At 39.3% G+C, this 20021-nt stretch overlaps 1 protein-coding gene across 17 annotated transcripts in view; it reads left to right on the top strand.

The window, feature by feature from the left end:
- Positions 1–20021, top strand: part of DLGAP1 (DLG associated protein 1) — a 989022-nt gene that overhangs the window by 904721 nt on the left and 64280 nt on the right. For all 17 annotated transcript variants that reach the window (XM_064379376.1, XM_064379377.1, XM_064379375.1 and 14 more), the window contains one exon: positions 6480–6571. In XM_064379376.1, coding sequence (XP_064235446.1) covers positions 6480–6571 — 92 coding nt within the window. The remainder of the gene's footprint in view (positions 1–6479; positions 6572–20021) is intronic.

Below are 20021 nucleotides of genomic sequence, written 5' to 3'. Positions count from 1 at the left end.
TTTTTTTTTTTGAGACACTGTCTTGCTCTGTCACTCAGGCTGGAGTGCAGTAGCATGATCAGGGCTCACTGTAGCCTCCACCTCTCAGGCTCAAGCAATCCTCCTGCTTCAGTCTCTCGAGTAGCTGTGAGTACAGGCACATGCCACTATGCTCATTTTTTTTCTCTTATTTTTTAGAGACAGAGTCTTGCTGTATTGCCCAGGCTGGTCTTGAACTCTTAAGGTCAAGTGATCCTCTCACCTTGGCCTCCCAAAGTTCTAGGATTACAGGCATGAGCAGCCTCACCTAGCCTCATTATATTTTTTGAAAAAGAACTACAGGAGGAGACTTGCCATAGAAAATATCAAGATTGATTTCAAAATTATATTAGGAAAGGCCAAGTGCAACGGCTCACACCTGTATTCCCAGCACTTTGAGAGGCTGAGGTGCGCAGATCAGCTGAGGTTGGGAGTTCGAGACCAGTCTGGTCAACATAGCGAAACCCCGTCTCTACTAAAAATACAAAAATTAGCCTGGTGTAGTGGCACATGCCTGCAATTCCAGCTACTTGGGAGGCTGAAGCAGGAGAATCACTTGAACCTGGGAGATGGAGGTTGCACTGAGCTGAGATCGCACCACTGCACTCCAGCTTGGACAACAAAGTGAAACCCCATCTCAAAAAAAAAAAAAAATTATATTTAGGAAAAAGGAGAGGGAAGGTCAAAAAGCCCAGCAGATCCATAGGCCAGAAACAGGTCTATATATATGTGTGTGTCACCTAATGGCAGGGATACATCTGGAAAAATGTGTTATTAGGTGATTTCATCGTTGTGTGAACATCATAGAATGTACTTACACAAACCTAGAAAGTGGAGCATACTACACACTGAGGCTATATAGTATGGGCCATTGTTTCTAGGCTACAAATCTGTACAGCATATGACTATGCTGAACACTTTTTTTTTTTTTTTCTTGAGAGAGAGTTTCGCTCTTGTTACCCAGGCTTGAGTGCAATGGCGCGATCTTGGCTCACCGCAACCTCCGCCTCCTGGGTTCAGGCAATTCTCCTGCCTCAGCCTCCTGAGTAGCTGGGATTACAGGCATGCGCCACCATGCCCAGCTAATTTTTTTTGTATTAGTAGAGACGGGATTTCACCATGTTGACCAGGATGGTCTCGATCTCTTGACCTCGTGATCCACACGTCTTGGCCTCCCAAAGTGCTGGGATTACAGGCTTGAGCCACCGCGCCCGGTCGGACTATGCTGAACATTATAGGCAATTGTAACACAGTGGTAAGTATTTGTGTATCTAACCATAGAAAAAGTATAGTAAAAATACAGTACAAAAGATACAAAATGGTACTTCTGCACAGGGCAGTTCCATCATAATCTTATGGTCACTCTTGTATATGTGATCTGTCGTTAACAGAAGGGTTATTATGTGTGTCATGACTGTATATGGGAATGCCTGTATGAGAATGTATGGGAAAATATATGTGAGTATGCCAGGTGCGGTGATTCACGTCTGTAATCCCAGAACTTTGGGAGGCTGAGGTGGGCAGATCACCTGAGGTCAAGAGTTTGAGAACAGCCCAACTAACATGGTGAAACCCTGTGTCTACTAAAATTACAAAAATTAGCAGGGCATGGTGATGGGCGCCTGTAATCCCAACTACTCAGGAGGCTGAGGCAGGAGAATAGCTTGAACCCAGGAGGTGGAGGTTGCAGTGGGGCGAGATTGTGCCATTACACTCTAGCCAGGCAACACAGGGAGACTCTGTCTCCTAAAAAAAAAAAAAAAAAAGATATGTGAGTAAAGTTTGGTATCAGATAAAGTTGACATCTCAAATAAAAAAGGCGAATTAGTTAATAAGTGGAGCCAGATCCATTGATAACCCAAGGGAGGTAGTACAGGAAATACATATGTATTCCATCTCTACATATGTATCTTTGACACAAACATTTCAGGATGGTGGATTTAAGAACTAAATATGAAAAAAACTAACATGAAAGCATAAAAGAAAATACAAGAGGACTTTAAAAAATATGCTCAAAGAAAAGGCCTTTCCAAACCATAAAGGCTGGATACAACTACCTAAGATTCTCTCCAGTGAAGGGCAATGCTTAAAAGACACATGATAGCCAGGCATGTTGGCTCACACCTGTAATCCCAGCACTTTGGGAAGCTGAGGCGGACAGATCACAAGGTCGGGAGTTCAAGACCACCCTGGCCAATATGGTGAAACCCCATCTTTACTAAAAATACAAACATTAGCCAGGTGTGGTGGCACGCGCCTGTAGTCCTAGCTACTCAGGAGGCTGAGGCAGGAGAATCACTTGAACCTGGGGGGCGGAGGTTGCAGTGAGCCGAGATCGCACCTTTGCACTCCAGCCTGGGCAACAAGAGCAAAACTCCGTCTAAAAAAAAAAAAAAAAAAAGACACATGATAAACTGAGAGAAAATATTTGCAGTATATGTAACAGAGAAAGAGTTTAGGTTCATAAGATATAAACAGATCCTATGATTAAGAAAATAAAAAACAGCCCAATTAGGGAGGAAACTAGTAAAGGATCTGTATAGACAGTTTGCAGATAGAAACATAAGAGGTCAATAAATATTTTTGGCAGGGCGCAGTGGCTCACTCTTATAATCCTAGCACTTTGGGAGACCGAGGTGGGCAGATCACATGCCTGCAGTCCCAGCTACTCAGGAGGCTGAGACAGGAGAACCACTTGAACCCGGGAGGCAGAGCTTGCAGTGAGCCGAGATTATGCCACTGCACTCCAGCCTGAGTGACAGAGTGAGACTCCATCTCAAAAAAAGAAAAAAATTTTGTTTTACTTGTGGTACATTAGCAAAAATTTAAAAGTTTGCCAATATTTAGTACTAGTGAAGGTGTAGGGAATTGGAAAGTCTTATGCACTATGGAAGGATGATAAGTGATTTGGTGAGATATACCGTAAATTTGTACATGCTCAATATCTTCCACCTAGCATTTCTACTTCTAATAATTTTTCCTAAACAATATTTGCACAAGTATTCAAAAGGATGCATATGAAATATTATTTGTAATATCATACATAATAGCAATAAAGAGCAAATTACTCTGATGCCTATATTGCTTAGTAATTAAAAGAAATATCCTCAAGCCTATAATCCCAGTACTTTAGGAGGTGAGGTGGGAGGATTGTTTGAACACAGTCATTTGAGACCAGCCTGGGCAACATGGGGTGCCCCCTCTCTTCAAAAAAATAAGAAAAATTAGCTGGGCATGGTGGCATGTACCTGTAGGCCTAGCTGCTTGGGAAGCTTAGAAGGGAGGATTGCTTGAGCCAAGGAGGTTGACACTGCAGTGAGCGGTATCTGCATCACTGTATTCCAGCCTGGGCAACAGAGTGACACCATGTCTCAAAAAAAAAAGAAAAGAAAAACCTGGAAGGCAGAGGTCGCAGTGAGCTGAGATCATGCCATTGCACTCCAGTCTGGGTGATGAAGTGAGACTCTGTCTCTCTCTCTCTCTCTCTCTCTCTCTCTCTCTCTCTCTGTCTCTCTCTCTCTCACACACACACACACACACACACACACACACACACGATGGGAAAAAAAATAAGACAGGCATGTTGGCTCACACCTGTAATCCCAACAGTTTGGGAGGCTGAGGTGGGAGGATCAATTGAGGCCAGGAGTTCAAGAACAGCCTGGGCAATACCATGAGACCCTATCTTTACGAAAGATTTTTTAAAATTAGCCAGGTATAGTGGTACAAGCCCATAGTCCTAGACACTCAGGAGGCTGAGGCAGGAGGATCACTCGAGCCCATGAGGTCAAGGCTACAGTGAGCTATGATCGCACCACTGCACTCCAGCCTATGTAATAGAGTGAGACGCTGTCTCAAAAAAAAAAAGCTACTTAGCACAAAAACCTACAATTATGATAATGCAACACACCATAGATTTATGAATTGAAAATACTATGCTTTAGGTGCCAAAGCAACATAAATCAGGCATTAGTCTTTCTAATGTATTTGGAATTCGATAAGTAATTAACAAAACTCTGTCTATTATATTGATATCATATTTAAAGAACTAGGATTTTTTTTTAATTTTTTAATACAGTATCTCACTCTGTTGCCTAAACTGGAATACAGTGATGGATCATGACTCATTGAACCCTTGACCTCCCAGGTTCAATCAATCCTCTCACCTCAGCATCCTGAGTAGCTGGAACTACAGGTGTGTGCCACAATTTCCAGCTAATTTTTTTTTCTTTTTTTTTTTTTGGCTGGGGAGACAGGGTTTTGCCATGTTGCCCAGGTTGGTCTTAAACTCCTGGACTCAGGCAGTCCTCCCACCTCGGCCTCCCAAAGTCCTGGGATTATAGTTGTGAGCCATTGTGCCTGGCCTAGGAAAACATTTTAAAAGAGCAAAATTATAGATACAGGAAAGTGCTACCAGGAGCAAAGTGTGGCTCCTTTACCAAATAAACTAAACATATTTCTAGAAGGCAAATAAGAGGAGAGCCTCAGATGGAGACTTTTCTAGGGATTTGCACTTTTCATTTTATATTACCAGATTGTGGGTCTTAAAATTAAGAAAAAAATGAGATTCAACCAGGCACGGTGGCTCATGCCTGTAATCCCAGCACTTTGGGAGGCCGAGGAGGGTGGATCACGAGGTCAAGAGATCGAGACCATCCTGGTCAACATGGTGAAACCCCGTCTCTACTAAAAATACAAAAAATTAGCTGGGCATGGTGGCGCGTGCCTGTAATCCCAGCTACTCAGGAGGCTGAGGCAGGAGAATTGCCTGAATCCAGGAGGCGGAGGTTGTGATGAGCTGAGATCGCACCATTGCACTCCAGCCTGGGTAACAAGAACAAAACTCCATCTCAAAAATAATAATAATAATAAAATAAAAAGAAAAAGAAAAGAAAAGAAATACTTATGTAATCAACAAGAGGATTGAGTTGTGTTTACTGACACAATAAAATGTCCAAAGACAGTAGTAGTGTTAATGAATAAAGCATTGCGGAAGAAACATACATAGTATAATCTCATGTGTGTAATTTTAGTATTTATAATCATTTAAATACATATATTTAGATATACATATAAAAGAAGATAGACAAATATACACCAAATAATTGACAGTGATTCTTGGGAGACTTTCTCTTTCTACATTATCTATTTCTGTATTTAAATTTGATATAACTTACATTAAAATTGTTTTTATATTTAGAAAAAAATTTTCTTTCTTTTTTATTTATTTATTTTTTTGAGATGGAGTTTTGCTCTTGTTGCCCAGGCTGGAGTGCAATGGTGTGATCTCGGCTCACTGCAATCTCCGCCTCCCGGGTTCAAGCAATTCTCCTGCCTTAGCCTCCTGGGTAGCTGGGACTAAAGGCTCATGCCACCATGCCCATCTAATTTTTTTTATTTTTGGTAGAGACAGGGTTTCACCATGTTGGCTACGCTGGTCTTGAACTCTTGACCCCAGGTCATCTGCCCACCTCAGCCTCCCAAAGTGCTAGGATTACAGGCGTGAGCTACCACGCCCTGCTTAGAAAAAAAAATTTCTTAAATACATAGTAGGAAAAAAGAATAAACCTAAGAATTCTAAAATTTTCTTCAAAGTTGGGTTGGGGCTAATCTGTCGCATAGGCTATTAGTTCTATATGGCATATTTTCTATATAGCTGTAATATATATATAGCTATTTAGAAACTATGGAGTAATATTCAGAGTCAATTCTTTATTTAAGGGGAGAAAGAAGACACTCTATAGTTAATCTTAATAAGGTTAATATCTAAATCTCCTAATAGTAACAATTATAATTACAATACATACATTTTCCCCTTTATTTTGTATGTTGTTGTCTTCAAATTCAAAACTTCCAGGCAGGGTGTGGTGGCTCACACCTATAATCTCAACACTTTGGAAGGCTCAGGCGATCAGATCACTTGAGGTCAGGAGTTTGAGACCAGTCCGGCCAACATGGTGAAACCCGTCTCTACTAAAAAAGCCGGGCATGGTGGTACACGCCTGTGATTCCAGCTACTCAGGAGACTGAGGCAGGAGAATCCCTTTGGCCTGGAGGTAGAGGTTGCAGTGAGCAGAGATCACACCACAGCACTCCAGCCTGGGTGACAGAGGGAGACTCCATCAAAAAAAAAACTTCCAAGAACACATTTCCATGTAGACTCCCTTCTAATATAAGTATTTACAAGTAAGTACATACTTGCAAATCTATGGAGGAATCATAGACATTTATCAGCTATCTTGAGAGTGAATAAAATCGCATTTCACCAAGAGCAACAGGGTCAAAGAGCATGCAGTGAAGGTAGTGATGGCTCTCATAAAATACACAAATATTGAACAAGGTGGTTACAAGTTACAAGACACTCCAGTAATATTAGAGATTTTTCTTATAAAATGTGATGTTCGTTTTTCAAGCAAGGTGACTGAAATAGAGCAACTCTATTTATTTGATGATTTCTCCAGGTGGATGATGCTGAAGAACCTGAAAAAACAGGGGAGAATAAAGCACCCAGTAAGTTCCAGTCCGTGGGAGTGCAAGTGGAAGAAGAGAAGTGGTGAGTCCATGTGCATTCACCCTCTTTTGTCTTGATGTTGTGAAGTAAGGTAAAAGTACTTTTCCCCATGATAAATCTACAAAATTCAATGATACTTTCCACTCAGTTTTGGGAGTATTTAAAGGGTGAAGTTGAAGCAATATTAGTCGATTCTCTCCTGTACTTTAATACTAGAGACCACTCTATTTGAGTTTTGCTAGAATAGTACTATAAGCATATTACATACACATAAATACTGTGTTCAGTACTCTTGGGTTGCTAAACTATACCTTTGGAAAAAAAAAAAAAAGAAATTTTCCCATTTGAGACTGTGGACTTTTTATGAGAAGGGAACTTACCTTATTTCTATTTTTATTTCCAACATTTAATAGTGTCTGGTGTTTAGTGTGTGCTCAATGAATGATGAATAAATGAGGAAGATATTCCCTATCATTATCCTAAATCACCAGTCCTTCAGATTACTCTTTACTTACTTTACAGTCTTAGTATCTATAAATGGGAAATGTAGGGTTTCATAAAATTACAGAATTTGGGATTAATAATTTCATTTTGTAAATGAGAACTTGGAGAGAAGCATGTGAATTTCTCAAACTGGGAGATTCTTTGTGGGTAGAACCATGTTTTATTGACAGTAGTACCCCCCAGCTTCCAGCATTGTAATTTGCATATACTAAATATACAGTAAATGCTGGCTGAATAAAGTAAAACTGGAGTTATGGTAAGAGTGAAAGCTCTAAGTATATCATCTCAACTTTGCTACTAACTTTCTTTGTGTTAATTAGGAAGAATCATTTGCATGTCACCTATCCATCCTTCCATTATCCATCCATTCAATAAAATCTATGGAATGCTTCCTATAATCAAGGCTACATGTAACATGAACTGAAAATCTGAAAAGGAGTCATTTATCAGTTTATGGAAGTGATCCTGTTTTAGAATCTCCCACTATTGATTGACACTGTACTTATAAGAGGTGTATATATATATATATATATATATATATATATATACACACACACACACACACACACACACATATAGCTAATGTTTATTAATAAAGTATATAATATATATAATGTGTGTATATGCAATATATATTATGTGTGTGTGTGTATAAATTGGCAAAAACCTCAATTACTTTTGCACCAACCTAATATAATTATGCAATGCTGGAACCCCAGAAAACTGGTACAATTCTTCTGGAAACTAATATGATAAAAGTTAACAATAGTTATACATCTATCCATACCAATTGATCCAAAAATCACACTCACGGGACTAGCTTGAATGAAATCACTCAATGGAAGGTAAACAATTGTGAAACATTATCTATCATTGTAAAAGAAAAACATTATCAAACGACTGATAATAGCATGCTTTTGTAATTTATAGCAAATCACTGAGGTAAACTATTATATAACTATTAAGTATCATTTATTTAAAAAGATAGAGAAACATGGAGAAATTCTCATGATACGATGTTAGGTGAAAAAGTCGAATACATAATGTCCATGCATAGTGTTCATGCAGGTGAACAAGGACTGAAATGTGATATGTACAAATGGTAGGCTTAGGAGTCACTTTTTTCTTCTACTCTAAAATGTTTACTTATTGTATTTACTTTAACTTTTAGTAATCATTGTTTTTTTTCCCCACCCCAGTAATCATTGTTTTAATGTGAACCTTCCTAGGCATATGTTTTAGAAAATTTTTTGAAAGTATACATTTAATAGATGTTAAAAATCTCATATTAAGAAAATACACTCCTGTCCAGGCACAGTGGCGCACGCCTGTAATCCCAGCAATTTGGGAGGCCAAAGCAAGTAGATCACCTGGGGTCCAGAGTTCAAGACCAGCCTGACCAACATGGTGAAACCCATCTCTACTGAAAATACAAAAAATAGCTGGGTGTGGTGGTGGACACTGTAATCTCAGGTACTCAGGAGGGTGAGGCAGGAGAATAGCTTTAACCCAGGAGGCAGAGATTGCAGTGAACCAAGATTGCACCATTGTACTCCAGCCTGGGTAGCAGAGCAAGACTCCATCCTAAAAAAAAGAAAAAGGAAAAGGAAATATATTCCTCCATCTCCCACTAGCCCAGCTTGGTTTCTTTTCTCTATGATGTAGTGGTTAACAGCACAGACTCTTGAGCCAAATCCTGGCTCTGCCACTTATTAGCTGAGAGGCCATAAGCAAATTGCTACCCATCTTTGTGCCTTAGTTTTCTAATATGTAAAAAAGGGATTGCAAGTAGTTTCCACTGTAAGCTAAAAGGAACTGAGAAGTCACACTGCATCTTAACAAGTAAAAATCTCAACAAACTAAAAAATCAACATCTCTTTGTCTATCTCTCAGAATAGTGAGGTCACAAGGCACACTGCTTCTCCAAAAATTGGAGAGACAGACAGATACAGAGAATCACAACTTAACTGGAGTAGAAACACAAGTAGAAATCCCTGCAGGAACCAGCACAGGGTAAGAAAACATAAGTAGTAACTGAAGAATTGTTGGAGGCTCAATGTTGACAATTCTGAGAGTTAAAAACTCCAAGGAAACTCAGTCATAGGGAGGACTTACACTTTCGTGAGTTTTACTTCCAGGAGCTCTACCAGGTCCTCACAGTGAATATTAGAGAAAAAAATCTCCTCATGTTTCCAGAAAGGAAAAGGAAAAAAGAACCACTTTGAAATATGCCAGCACATTTTCTTCTTTTTCACAAGGCCTGCATGCAGCAGAAACTATTTTACCAGAACCTTTTGCTGGCTGGGGTTTTATCAGAACCTAACCTACCTGGGGGAAGGAAAATACTCAGCTCTAGCTCCCTCTGGCCAACCTCAGCCCCCTTCAGGCATCTTATCCCACATAAGAGAAAAAAACGTGAGAAACAATGATGAAGTTCACAGTCCAGGATCACAGGCTCACCAAAAAATTGAGACTAATCAAAGTGCTATGGGGCACTTTGCCCTAACACACATCTTACCAGTACATTACTAAATGCCAATTTACACAGTTCCTTTCACCCAGTACATCATGTACACTTTTCAAAAAATTACAAGGCATACTAAAAGGTAAAAAAACACAGTTTGAAGAGATGGAACAAGCATCAGAGCAACAGTCAAATATGGCAGGAATGTTGGTATTACCAGGCATATATATAATTTTTTTTTTTTTTTTGAGATGTAGTCTTGCTCTGTTGCCCAGACTGGAGTGCAGTGGCACAATCTCGGCTCACCGCAACCACTGCCTCCTGAGTTCAAGTGATTCTCCTGCCTCAGCCTCCCAAGTAGCTGAGACTGCAGGCACATGCCACCATGCCTGGCTAATTTTTCTTTTTTTCTTTTTTTTTTTTTTTTTTTGTGTGTTTTTAGTAGAAGCAGGGTTTCACCATGTTAACCAGGATGGTCTTGATCTCCCGACCTCATGATCCGTCAGTCTTGGCCTCCCAAAGTGCTGGGATTACAGGTGTGAGCCATGGCACCCAGCTGATTTTTAAAAAATTATGATTGATATGCTAAGGGTTCTAATGAAAGAAGCAGATAACATGCGGAGAGATGGAGAATAAAAAAGAATGCTAAGAATTAAAAAGAAATGCTGAAGATAAAAAAAATACTCTAATAGAAACAAAGAATATCTTCGATGGGCTCATTAGTAAACTGGACACTAATGTCTAAGCTTGAGAATATAACAATAGAAACTTCCAAAACTGAAAAGCAAAGAGAAGAAAGACTGATAAGAAACAACAACAGATTATCTGAGAACTGTGAGCCAGCTACAAAAGGTGTAACTTTATGTGAGAGAGGAATACAAGAAGGAGAGGAAGGAGAAAGGAACAGAAGCAATATTAGAAGCAATAATAACAGAATACCCCCAAATTAATGTCAGACACCACAGATCCAGGAAGCTCAGAGAATATGAAGCAAGACAAATGCCAAAAACAAAACAAAACAACAAAAAACTACACCTAAGCATATCACGTTCAAATTTCAGAAAAAGAAAAGACTTAGAAAATCTTGAAAAAAGTGAGAGGGAAAGAGCATCTTACCTATAGAGGAGCACAGATAAGAATTAGGCCAGGTGCGGTGGCTCACACCTGTAATACCAGAATTTTGGGAGGCTGAGGTAGGTGGATCACTTGAGCCAAGGAGTTTGAGACCAACCTTGGCAAAATGGCAAAATCCCATCTCTACAAAAAATTATCTGGCTGTGGTGCATGCTTGCCGGCCCAGTTAATCAGAAGGCTGAGGTGGGAAGATTGCTTGAGCCTGGGAAGTGGAGGTTGCAGTAAGCTGAGATCGCACCATGGCATTCCAGCCTCAGCGACAGAGACCCTGCCTCAGAAAAAAAAAAAAAAAAAAGATAAAAGATAAGAGTTATATCTGGTCAGGTGCAGTGTTTCATGCCTGTAATCCCAACACTTTGGAAGACCAAGGCAGGCAGATCACTTGAGGTCAGGAGTTCAAGACCAGCCTGGGCAACATGGTGAAACTCCATCTCTACCAAAAATACAAAAATGTGGTAGCACATGTCTATAGTCCCAGCTAATTTGGAGGCTGAGGCAGAAGAGTCACTTGAACCCAGGAGGCAGAGGTTGCAGTGAGCTGAGATTGCACCACTGCATCCCAGCCTGGGTGGCAGAGAGAGACAAACAAACAAACAAACAAAAAACTACAAGATACATGAGTTCTTGAATTGATAAAACTGGAAGGAGAAAAAGATGTATCTGTATTATAATTGGAGACTTCAACAATTCTCTATCAGAAATGGACAGATCAAGAAGGCAGAGCATCAGTAAGGAAACAGTTGAATGCGACAGCACTATTGAACAACTGGGTATAGTTGACATCTATAGACTACTTCATCCAGCAACAACAGATCACACATTCTTCTCAAGCTCACACAGGACATTCACCTAGCTGGAGAAGAACATATTCTGGGGCATAAAACAGACCTTAACAAGTTTTTAAAATCGTAAATCATACCATGTCTGCTCTCAGACCAGAGTAGAATTAAACTAGAAATCAACAACAGAAAGATAGCTGGAAATTCCCAAAATACTTAGAGATTTAACAGCATACTTCTAAATTACAAATGAGTCAGATAAATCTCAAGAAACTAAATATTCTGAACTAAATGGAAATGTAACTTATTAAAATTTATGGAATGCAGCAAAAACAGTGTTTAGAGGGACAGTTACAGCATTGATTGCATGTATTAGAAAAGAAGAACACTCTAACATTAATTATTTAAGCTTCCACCATAGGACACTAGAAAAAGAAGAGAAAATTGACGAAGTAAACACAAGAGAAGAAATAACAAAAATTAGAAGAGAAATCACGAAATTGAAAATAGTAATCAGTAGAGAAAATCAACAAAACAAAAACTTGACTCTGAAAAGATTAATAAAATGATAAGCCTTTAACCAGGCTAACTAAGAGAGAAGACACAAATTACTCTTTTTTAAAAAATTTATTTTAATTTATTTTTTTATTTATTTTGAGACGGATTCTTGCTCTATTGACCAGGCTGGAGTGCAGTGGCTGAACTCAGCTCACTGAAATCTCCACCTCCCAGGATCGTTATTCTCCTGCCTCAGCCTCCCAAGTAGCTGGGATTACAGGTGCACACCACCACACCTGGCTAATTTTTGTATTTTTAGTAGAGACAGGGTTTCACCATGTTGGTCAGGCTGGTCTTGAACTCCTGACCTTGTGATCCACCCGACTCAACCTGCCAAAGTGCTGGGATTACAAGCGTGAGTAACCGCGCCCAGCCAAATTACTCTTATAATATCAGACATGAAAGGGACATCACTATAGATCCTAGGATATTAAAGGGATAATAAAAGAATATTATTACAACTCTATGCCCATAGGTGAAATTGACCAATTTTTCAGAAGGCAATCTGCCACAACTCATACAAGAAATAAACAATCTGAATAGGCCTATATCTGTTGAAAAAATTGAATCAATAATTAATACTCTTCCAAACAGAAAGCACCAGGTCCAGAGGGGTTCACTACTGAATTCTACCAAACATGTAAAGAAGAAATTGTACATTTGTGTATCTCTACAATGTCTTTCAGAAGATAGAAGCAAAGTGAATACTTCCTAACCTATTCTATGAGGCCAGCATTGCCAGCAATACCAAAATCAAAGATGTTAAAAGTACATACCATTACCTCTCATGAACATAGATACAAAACATAAGATGAGAATGCAAAAATTCCTCAACAAAATTTTACCAAATGTAATCAAACAATTCATAAAATAAATTATATGGGAAAATCGATTGGGATTTATCTCAGTTATGCAAAGCTGGTTCAACATTTGAAAATTAATTAGTGTCATCCATCGCATCCACAGGCTAAAGTAAAAAAAAAAAAACCATGATTCTATCAATAGATGTAGAAAAAGCATTTCACAAAATGTAAAACTGATTCCTGATTTTAAAAACTCTCAATAAGCTAGGAATGTAAAAGAACTTCTTCAATTTGATAAAGAACATTTACAAAAAAACCTACAACTAACATCATACTTCATGGTGGGAAAACTAGGTTTTCCACTATGATCAAAAATGAGGTAAGAATATTGCCTCTCACTGCTCCTTTTTAACATCCTATTAGATGTCCTAGCTAACACAATAAGATATGAAGAGCAAAGAAAAGATACACAGATTTGGGAGGAAGAAATGAAACTGTCTTTGTTTGCAGATGACAAGATCATCTACGTAGAACATCCAAAGGAATGAACAACAAAAACCTCCTGAAACTAATAAGTAATTATAGCAAGGTTGTGGGATACAAGATTAACATATAAAAGTCAATCACTTTCTATATACCAGCAATGAATAAGTAGAAATTGAAATTTAAAAAGTACATTACCGATCCAAGATGGCCAAATACGAACAGCTCTGGAGTGCAGTTCCCAGCAAGAATGTAGAGGGTGAGTGATCACTGCATTTCCACACAAATTTTTACTGCCCACAGACCAGGAGATTCCCAGGTGGAAAAGCATCATGAGTATCCAGCACAGCTGTTTCAGCTGGCGCAGCGGGTCTCTACACAAAAACTCACACAAATCTGGGCACCATTTCAACTGGACCTGGAATGCCTAGGACAGAGTCACCCATTCAACTGAAAAAAAGGGGGCTGAAACAGGGAGCCAGGTGATCTGGCTCAGCAGGTCCCACCCCCGCAAAGACCAGCAATCTCAAATGCTCTGGATTGAGAGTTTCACAGAAAGCACAACTGGACTCTAGATGGTCCAGCTCTGTCGGGGGGGAAGGGTGTCTGCCATTACCAAGGCACTCCACCACTACTGAGGCAGTCTGCTATTACTGAGGCAGTCCACCACTACAGAGACAGTCCACCATTACTGAAGCAGTTCTATTTATACCTCTATAAACAAAACTGCAAGGAAGTTCACACAGCAGCTGGGCAGAGCCCATGGCAACTCAGCAACACCTCTGCTGGCACACTGTGACTAGGCTACCTCCTCGCTGGGCAGGGCATCTCTGAAAAAAGGCAGCAGCACATCAGGAACTTATAAATAAAGCCCCACCTTCTGAGGACAGAGCACCTGGGAAAAAAAGGCAGTTATGAGTTCCACTGTAGCAGACTTAAACATACCAGCCCAGCAGCTCTGAATGGAACAATGGAGCTCACAGCTCAGCACTTGAGCTCCTATAAGGGACAGACTGTCTCCTCAAGCAGCTCCCTAACCCCTGTATATCCAAAGAGTCACCTCATAAAGGAGAGCTCAGGCTGACATCGGGCAGGTATCCTTCTGGGACAAAGATAATGGAAGAAGAAACTGGCAACAACCCTTACTGTTCTGCAGCCACTGCAGATGATCCCCAGGCAAGCAGGGTCTAGAGTGGACCTCCAGCAGTCCTACAGCAGAGGGGCCTGACTGTTAGAAGGAAAACTAAAAAACAAAGAAATAACTTCATCATCAACAAAACGGACATCCACTCAGAGACCCCATCCAAAAGTCACCAACTACAAAGACCACAGGTAGATAAATCCACAAAGATGGGAAGAAATCAGTGCAAAAAGGATGAAAAAACCCAAAACCAGAACAGCTCTCCTCCTCCAAGGATCACAACTCCTCACCAGCAAGGGAACAAAGCTGGATGGAGAATGAGTCTGATGAATTGACAGAAACAGGCTTCAGAAAGTGGGTAATAACAAACTTCTCTGAGCTAAAAGAACATATTCTAACCCAATGTAAAGAAACTAAGAACCTTGAAAAAAGGTTTGACGAAATGCTAATGAGAATAAACAGCTTAGAGAAGAATATAAATGACCTGATGGAGCTGAAAAACACAGCACAAGAACTTCATGAAGAATACACAAGTTTCAATAGCCGAATCAACTAAGCAGAAGAAAGAATATCAGAGATATTGAAGATCAACTCAATGAAATAAAATGAGAAGGCAAGATTAGAGAAAAAAGAGTGAAAAGAAATGAACAAATCCTCCAAGAAATGTGGGATTATGTGAAAAGACCTCATCTACATTTGATAGGTGTACCTGAATGTGATGAAGAGAATGAATCCAAGCTGGAAAACACTCTTCATGATATTATCCAGGAGAACTTCCCCAATCTAGCAAGGCAGGCCAACATTCAAGTCCAGGAAATACAGAGAACACCACAAAGATATTCCTCAAGAAGAGCAACCCCAAGGCATATAATCATCAGCTTCACCAGGGTTGAAATTAAGGGAAAAATGCTAAGGGTAGCTGGAGAGAGAGGTTGGGCTACCCACAAAGGGAAGCCCATCAGACTCACAGCAGATCTCTCAGCAGAAACCCTACAAGCCAGAAGAGAGTGGGGGCCAATATTCAACATCCTTAAAGAAAAGAATTTTCAACCTAGAATTTCATATCCAGCCAAACTAAGGTTCATAAGCGAAGGAGAAATAAAATCCTTTACGAACAAACAATTGCCCAGAGATTTTGTCACCACCAGGCCTGCTTTACAAGAGCTCCTGAAAGAAGCACTAAACATGGAAAGGAACAACCAGTACCAGCCACTCCAAAAACATACCAAATGGTAAAGAGTATCGACACAATGAAGAAACTGCAACTAATGGGCAAAACAACCAGCTAGCATCAAAATGGCAGGATCAAATTCACATATAATAATATTAACATTAAATATAAATGGGCTAAATGCCCTAGTCAAAAGACACAGACTGGCAAATTGGATAAAAAGTCAAAACCCATTGGTGTGCTGTATCCAGGAAACCCATCTCACATGCAAGGGTACACATAGGTTCAAAATAAAGGGATGGAGAAAGATTTACCAAGCAAATGGAGAGCAAAAAAAAGCAGGAGTTGCAATCCTAGTCTCTGATGAAATAGACTTTAAACCAACAAAGATCAAGAGACAAAGAAGGACATTACGTAATGGTAAAAGGATCAATGCAACAAGAAGAGCTAACAATCCTAAACATATATGCACCCAATACAGGAGCACCCAGATACATAAAGCAAGTTCTCAACAACCTATAAAGACACTTAGACTCCCACACAATAATAGTGGGAGACTTTAACGTTCTACTGTCAATATTAGACAGCTCAATGAGACAGAAAATTGACAAGGATATCCAGGACTTGAACTCAGATCTAGACCAAGCAAACCTAATAGACATTTACAGAACTTTCCACCCCAAATCTACAGAATATATATTCTTCTCAGCACCACATTACACCAGCTCTAAAATTGACCACATAATTGGAAGTAAATCATTCCTCAGCAAATGCAAAAGAACGGAAATCATAACAAACAGTCTCTCAGACCACAGTGCAATCAAATTAGAACTCAGGATTGAGAAACTAACTCAGAACTGCACAACTTCATGGAAACTGAACAACTGGCTCTTGAATGTTAACTGGATAAACAGTGAAATGAAGGCAGAAATAAAGATGTTCTTTGAAACCAATGAGAATGAAGACACAACATACCAGAATCTCTGGGACGCATTTAAAGCAGTGCCTAGAGGAAAATTTATAGCAATAAATGCCCACGTGAGAAGCAAGGAAAGATCTAAAATCGGCACCCTATCACCAAAATTGAAAGAACTAGAGGAGAAAGATAAAAAAACTCAAAAGCTAGCAGAAGACAAGAAATAACTAAGATCAGAGCAGAACTGAAGGAGATAGAGATACAAAAAGGTCTTCAAAAAATCAATAAATCCAGGAGCTGATTTTTTGAAAAGATCAACAAAATAGACCACTAGCCAGATTAATAAAAAAGAAAAGAGAATAGTCAAATAGATGCAATACAAAATGATAAAGGGGATATCACTACTGATTCCACAGAAATACAAACCACCATCAGAGACTACTACAAACAACTTTATGCACATAAAGCAGTAAACCTGGGAGAAATGTATAAATTCCTGGACACTTGCACCCTCCCAAGCCTAGACCAGGAAGAAGTTGAAACCCTGAAGAGTTCAATAACCAGGGCTGAAGTTGAGGCAGCAATTAAGAGCCTACCAACCAAAAAAAGCCCAGGTCCAGATGGGTTCACAGCCGAATTCTACCAGACATACAAAGAGGCACTGGTACCACTCCTTCTGAAATTATTCCAAACAATCCAAAAAGAGGATATCCTTCCCAAATCATTTTATGAGACCAACATTATCCTGATACCAAAACCTGGCAGAGACTCAACAAGAAAAGAAAACTTCAGGCCAATATCCATGATGAACATAGATGCAAAAATCTTCAATAAAATATTGGCAAACTGATTGCAACAGCACATCAAAAAGCTTATCCATCATGATCAAGTAGCCTTCATCCCAGGGATGCAAGGCTGGTTCAATATATGCAAGTCTATAAATGTAATTCACCATATACACAGAACCAAAGATAAAAACCACATGATTATCTCAATAGATGCAGAGAAGGCCTTTAACAAAATTCAACAGCGCTTTATGCTAAAAACTCTCAATAAACTAGGTATCGATGGAATGTATCTCAAAATAATAAAAGCTATTCCCAAAAAACTCACAGCCAATATCATACTGAATGGGCAAAAACTGGAAGCATTCCCTTTGAAATCTGGCACTAGACAAGGATACCCTCTCTCAACACTCCTGTTCAACATAGTATCGGAAGTTCCAGCCAGAGCAATCAGGCAAGTAAAAGAAATAAAGGGTATTCAATCAGGAATGGAGGAAGTCAAATTGTCTCTATTTGCAGATGACATGATTGTTTATTTAGAAGACCCCGTTGTCTCAGCCCAAAATCTCCTTAAACTGATAAGCAACTTCAGCAAAGTCTTGGAATACAAAAACAATGTGCAGAAATCACAAGCATTCCTATACACCAATAATAGATATAAAGAGAGCCAAATCAAGAATGAACTGCCATTCACAATTGCTACAAAGAGAATAAAATACCTAGGAATACAACTAACAAAGGATGTAAAGGACCTCTTCAAGGAGAACTACAAACCACTGCTCAACGAAATAAGAGAGGACACAAACAGATGGAAAAACATTCCATGCTCATGGTTAGGAAGAGTCAATATTGTGAAAATGGTCATACTGCCCAAAGTAATTTATAGATTCAATGCTATCCCCATCAAGGCACCAATGACCTTCTTCACAGAACTGGAAAAAACCACCTTAAACTTCATATGGAACCACAAGAGAGCCCGCATAGCCAAGTCAATTCTAAGCAAAAAGAACAAAGTGGGAGGCATCACACTACCTGACTTCAAACTATATTACAAGTCTACAATAATCAAAACAGCATGGTACTGGTACCAAAACAGAGATATAGACCAATGGAACAGAACAGAGGCCTCGGAGGCATTGCCACACATCTACAACCATTTCATCTTTGACAAAGCTGACAAAAATAAGCAATGGGGAAAGGGTTCCCTGTTTAATAAATGGTGTTGGGAAAACTGGCTAGCCATGTGCAGAAAGCAGAAATTGGACCCCTTTCTGACACCTTATACTAAAATTAACTCCAGATGGATTAAAGACTTAAACATAAGACCTAACACCATAAAAACCCTAGAAGAAAACCTAGGCAAAACCATTCAGGACATAGGCATAGGCAAGGACTTCATGACCAAAACACCAAAAGCATTGGGAACAAAAGCCAAAATAGACAAATGAGATCTAATTAAACTCCAGAGCTTCTGCACAGCAAAAGAAATAATCATTAGAGTGAACCGGCAACCAACAGAATGGGAAAAAATTTTGCAATCTACCCATCTGACAAAGGGCTAATATCCAGAATCTACAAAGAGCTAAAACAGATTTACAAGAAAAAAACAAACCCATTTAAAAGTGGGCAAAGGATATGAACAGACACTTTTCAAAAGAAGACATATATGAGGCCAACAAACATGAAAAAATGCTCATCATCACTGGTCATTAGAGAAATGCAAATCAAAACTACATTGAGATACCATCTCACGCCTGTTAGAATGGTGATCATTAAAAAATCTGGAGACAACAGATGCTGGAGAGGATGTGGAGAAATAGGAATGCTTTTACACTGTTGGTGTAAGTGTAAATTAGTTCAACCATTGTGGAAGACAGTGTGGTGATTCCTCAAGGACCTAGACATAGAAATTCCATTTGACCCAGCAATCCTATTACTGGGTATATATCCAAAGGATTATCAATTGTTCTATTATAAAGACACATGCTCACACTGCCATGTGTGTACCTATGCAACAATCTTGCATGTTATTCACATGTACCCCAAAACCTAAATGCAATTAAAAAAATCCTGAAAAGCAAAAAAAAAAAAAAAAAAAAAAAAGACACATGCACATGAATGTTCATTGCAGCACTGTTTACAATAGCAAAGACCTGGAACCAACCCAAATGCCCATCAATGATAGATTGGACAGGGAAAATGTGGCACATATACACCATGGAATACTATGCAGTCATAAAAAATGATGAGTTCCTGTCCTTTGTAGGGACATGGATGAATCTGGAAACCATCATTCTCAGCAAACTTACACAAGAACAAAAAGTCAAACACCACATATTCTCACTCATAGGCGGGTGTTGAACAGTGAAAACACATGGACACAGGGAGGGGAGCATCACACTCTGGGGTCTGTTGCAGGGGACTAGAGGAGGGACAGTGGGGGCTGGGGAGATGGGGAGGGATAACATAGGGCATCACCTATATACCAGATATAGGTGATGGGGATGGAAGCAGCAAACCACATTGCCATGTATATACTTATGCAACAATCCTGAATGTTCTTCACAGGTACCTCAGAACCTAAAGTGCAATTATATATATATATATAAAGTACATTACCACTTATGTTAGCATCTTCCAAATTAAATACTTATGTATAAATCTAACAAAATACATGTAAGGAGTACATGAGGAAAACTGTAAAACTGTGATGAAAGATATCAAAGAAGTAAATAAATGGAGAAATATTCCATG

Source organism: Aotus nancymaae, unplaced genomic scaffold, assembly GCF_030222135.1.
Source record: "Aotus nancymaae isolate 86718 unplaced genomic scaffold, 86718_ANA_hifiasm-v0.15.2.pri h1tg000020l, whole genome shotgun sequence".
Taxonomy (NCBI): domain Eukaryota; kingdom Metazoa; phylum Chordata; class Mammalia; order Primates; family Aotidae; genus Aotus; species Aotus nancymaae.
Note: the sequence above shows the minus strand (reverse complement) of the source record. Positions and strands in the feature narration are given on the sequence as shown.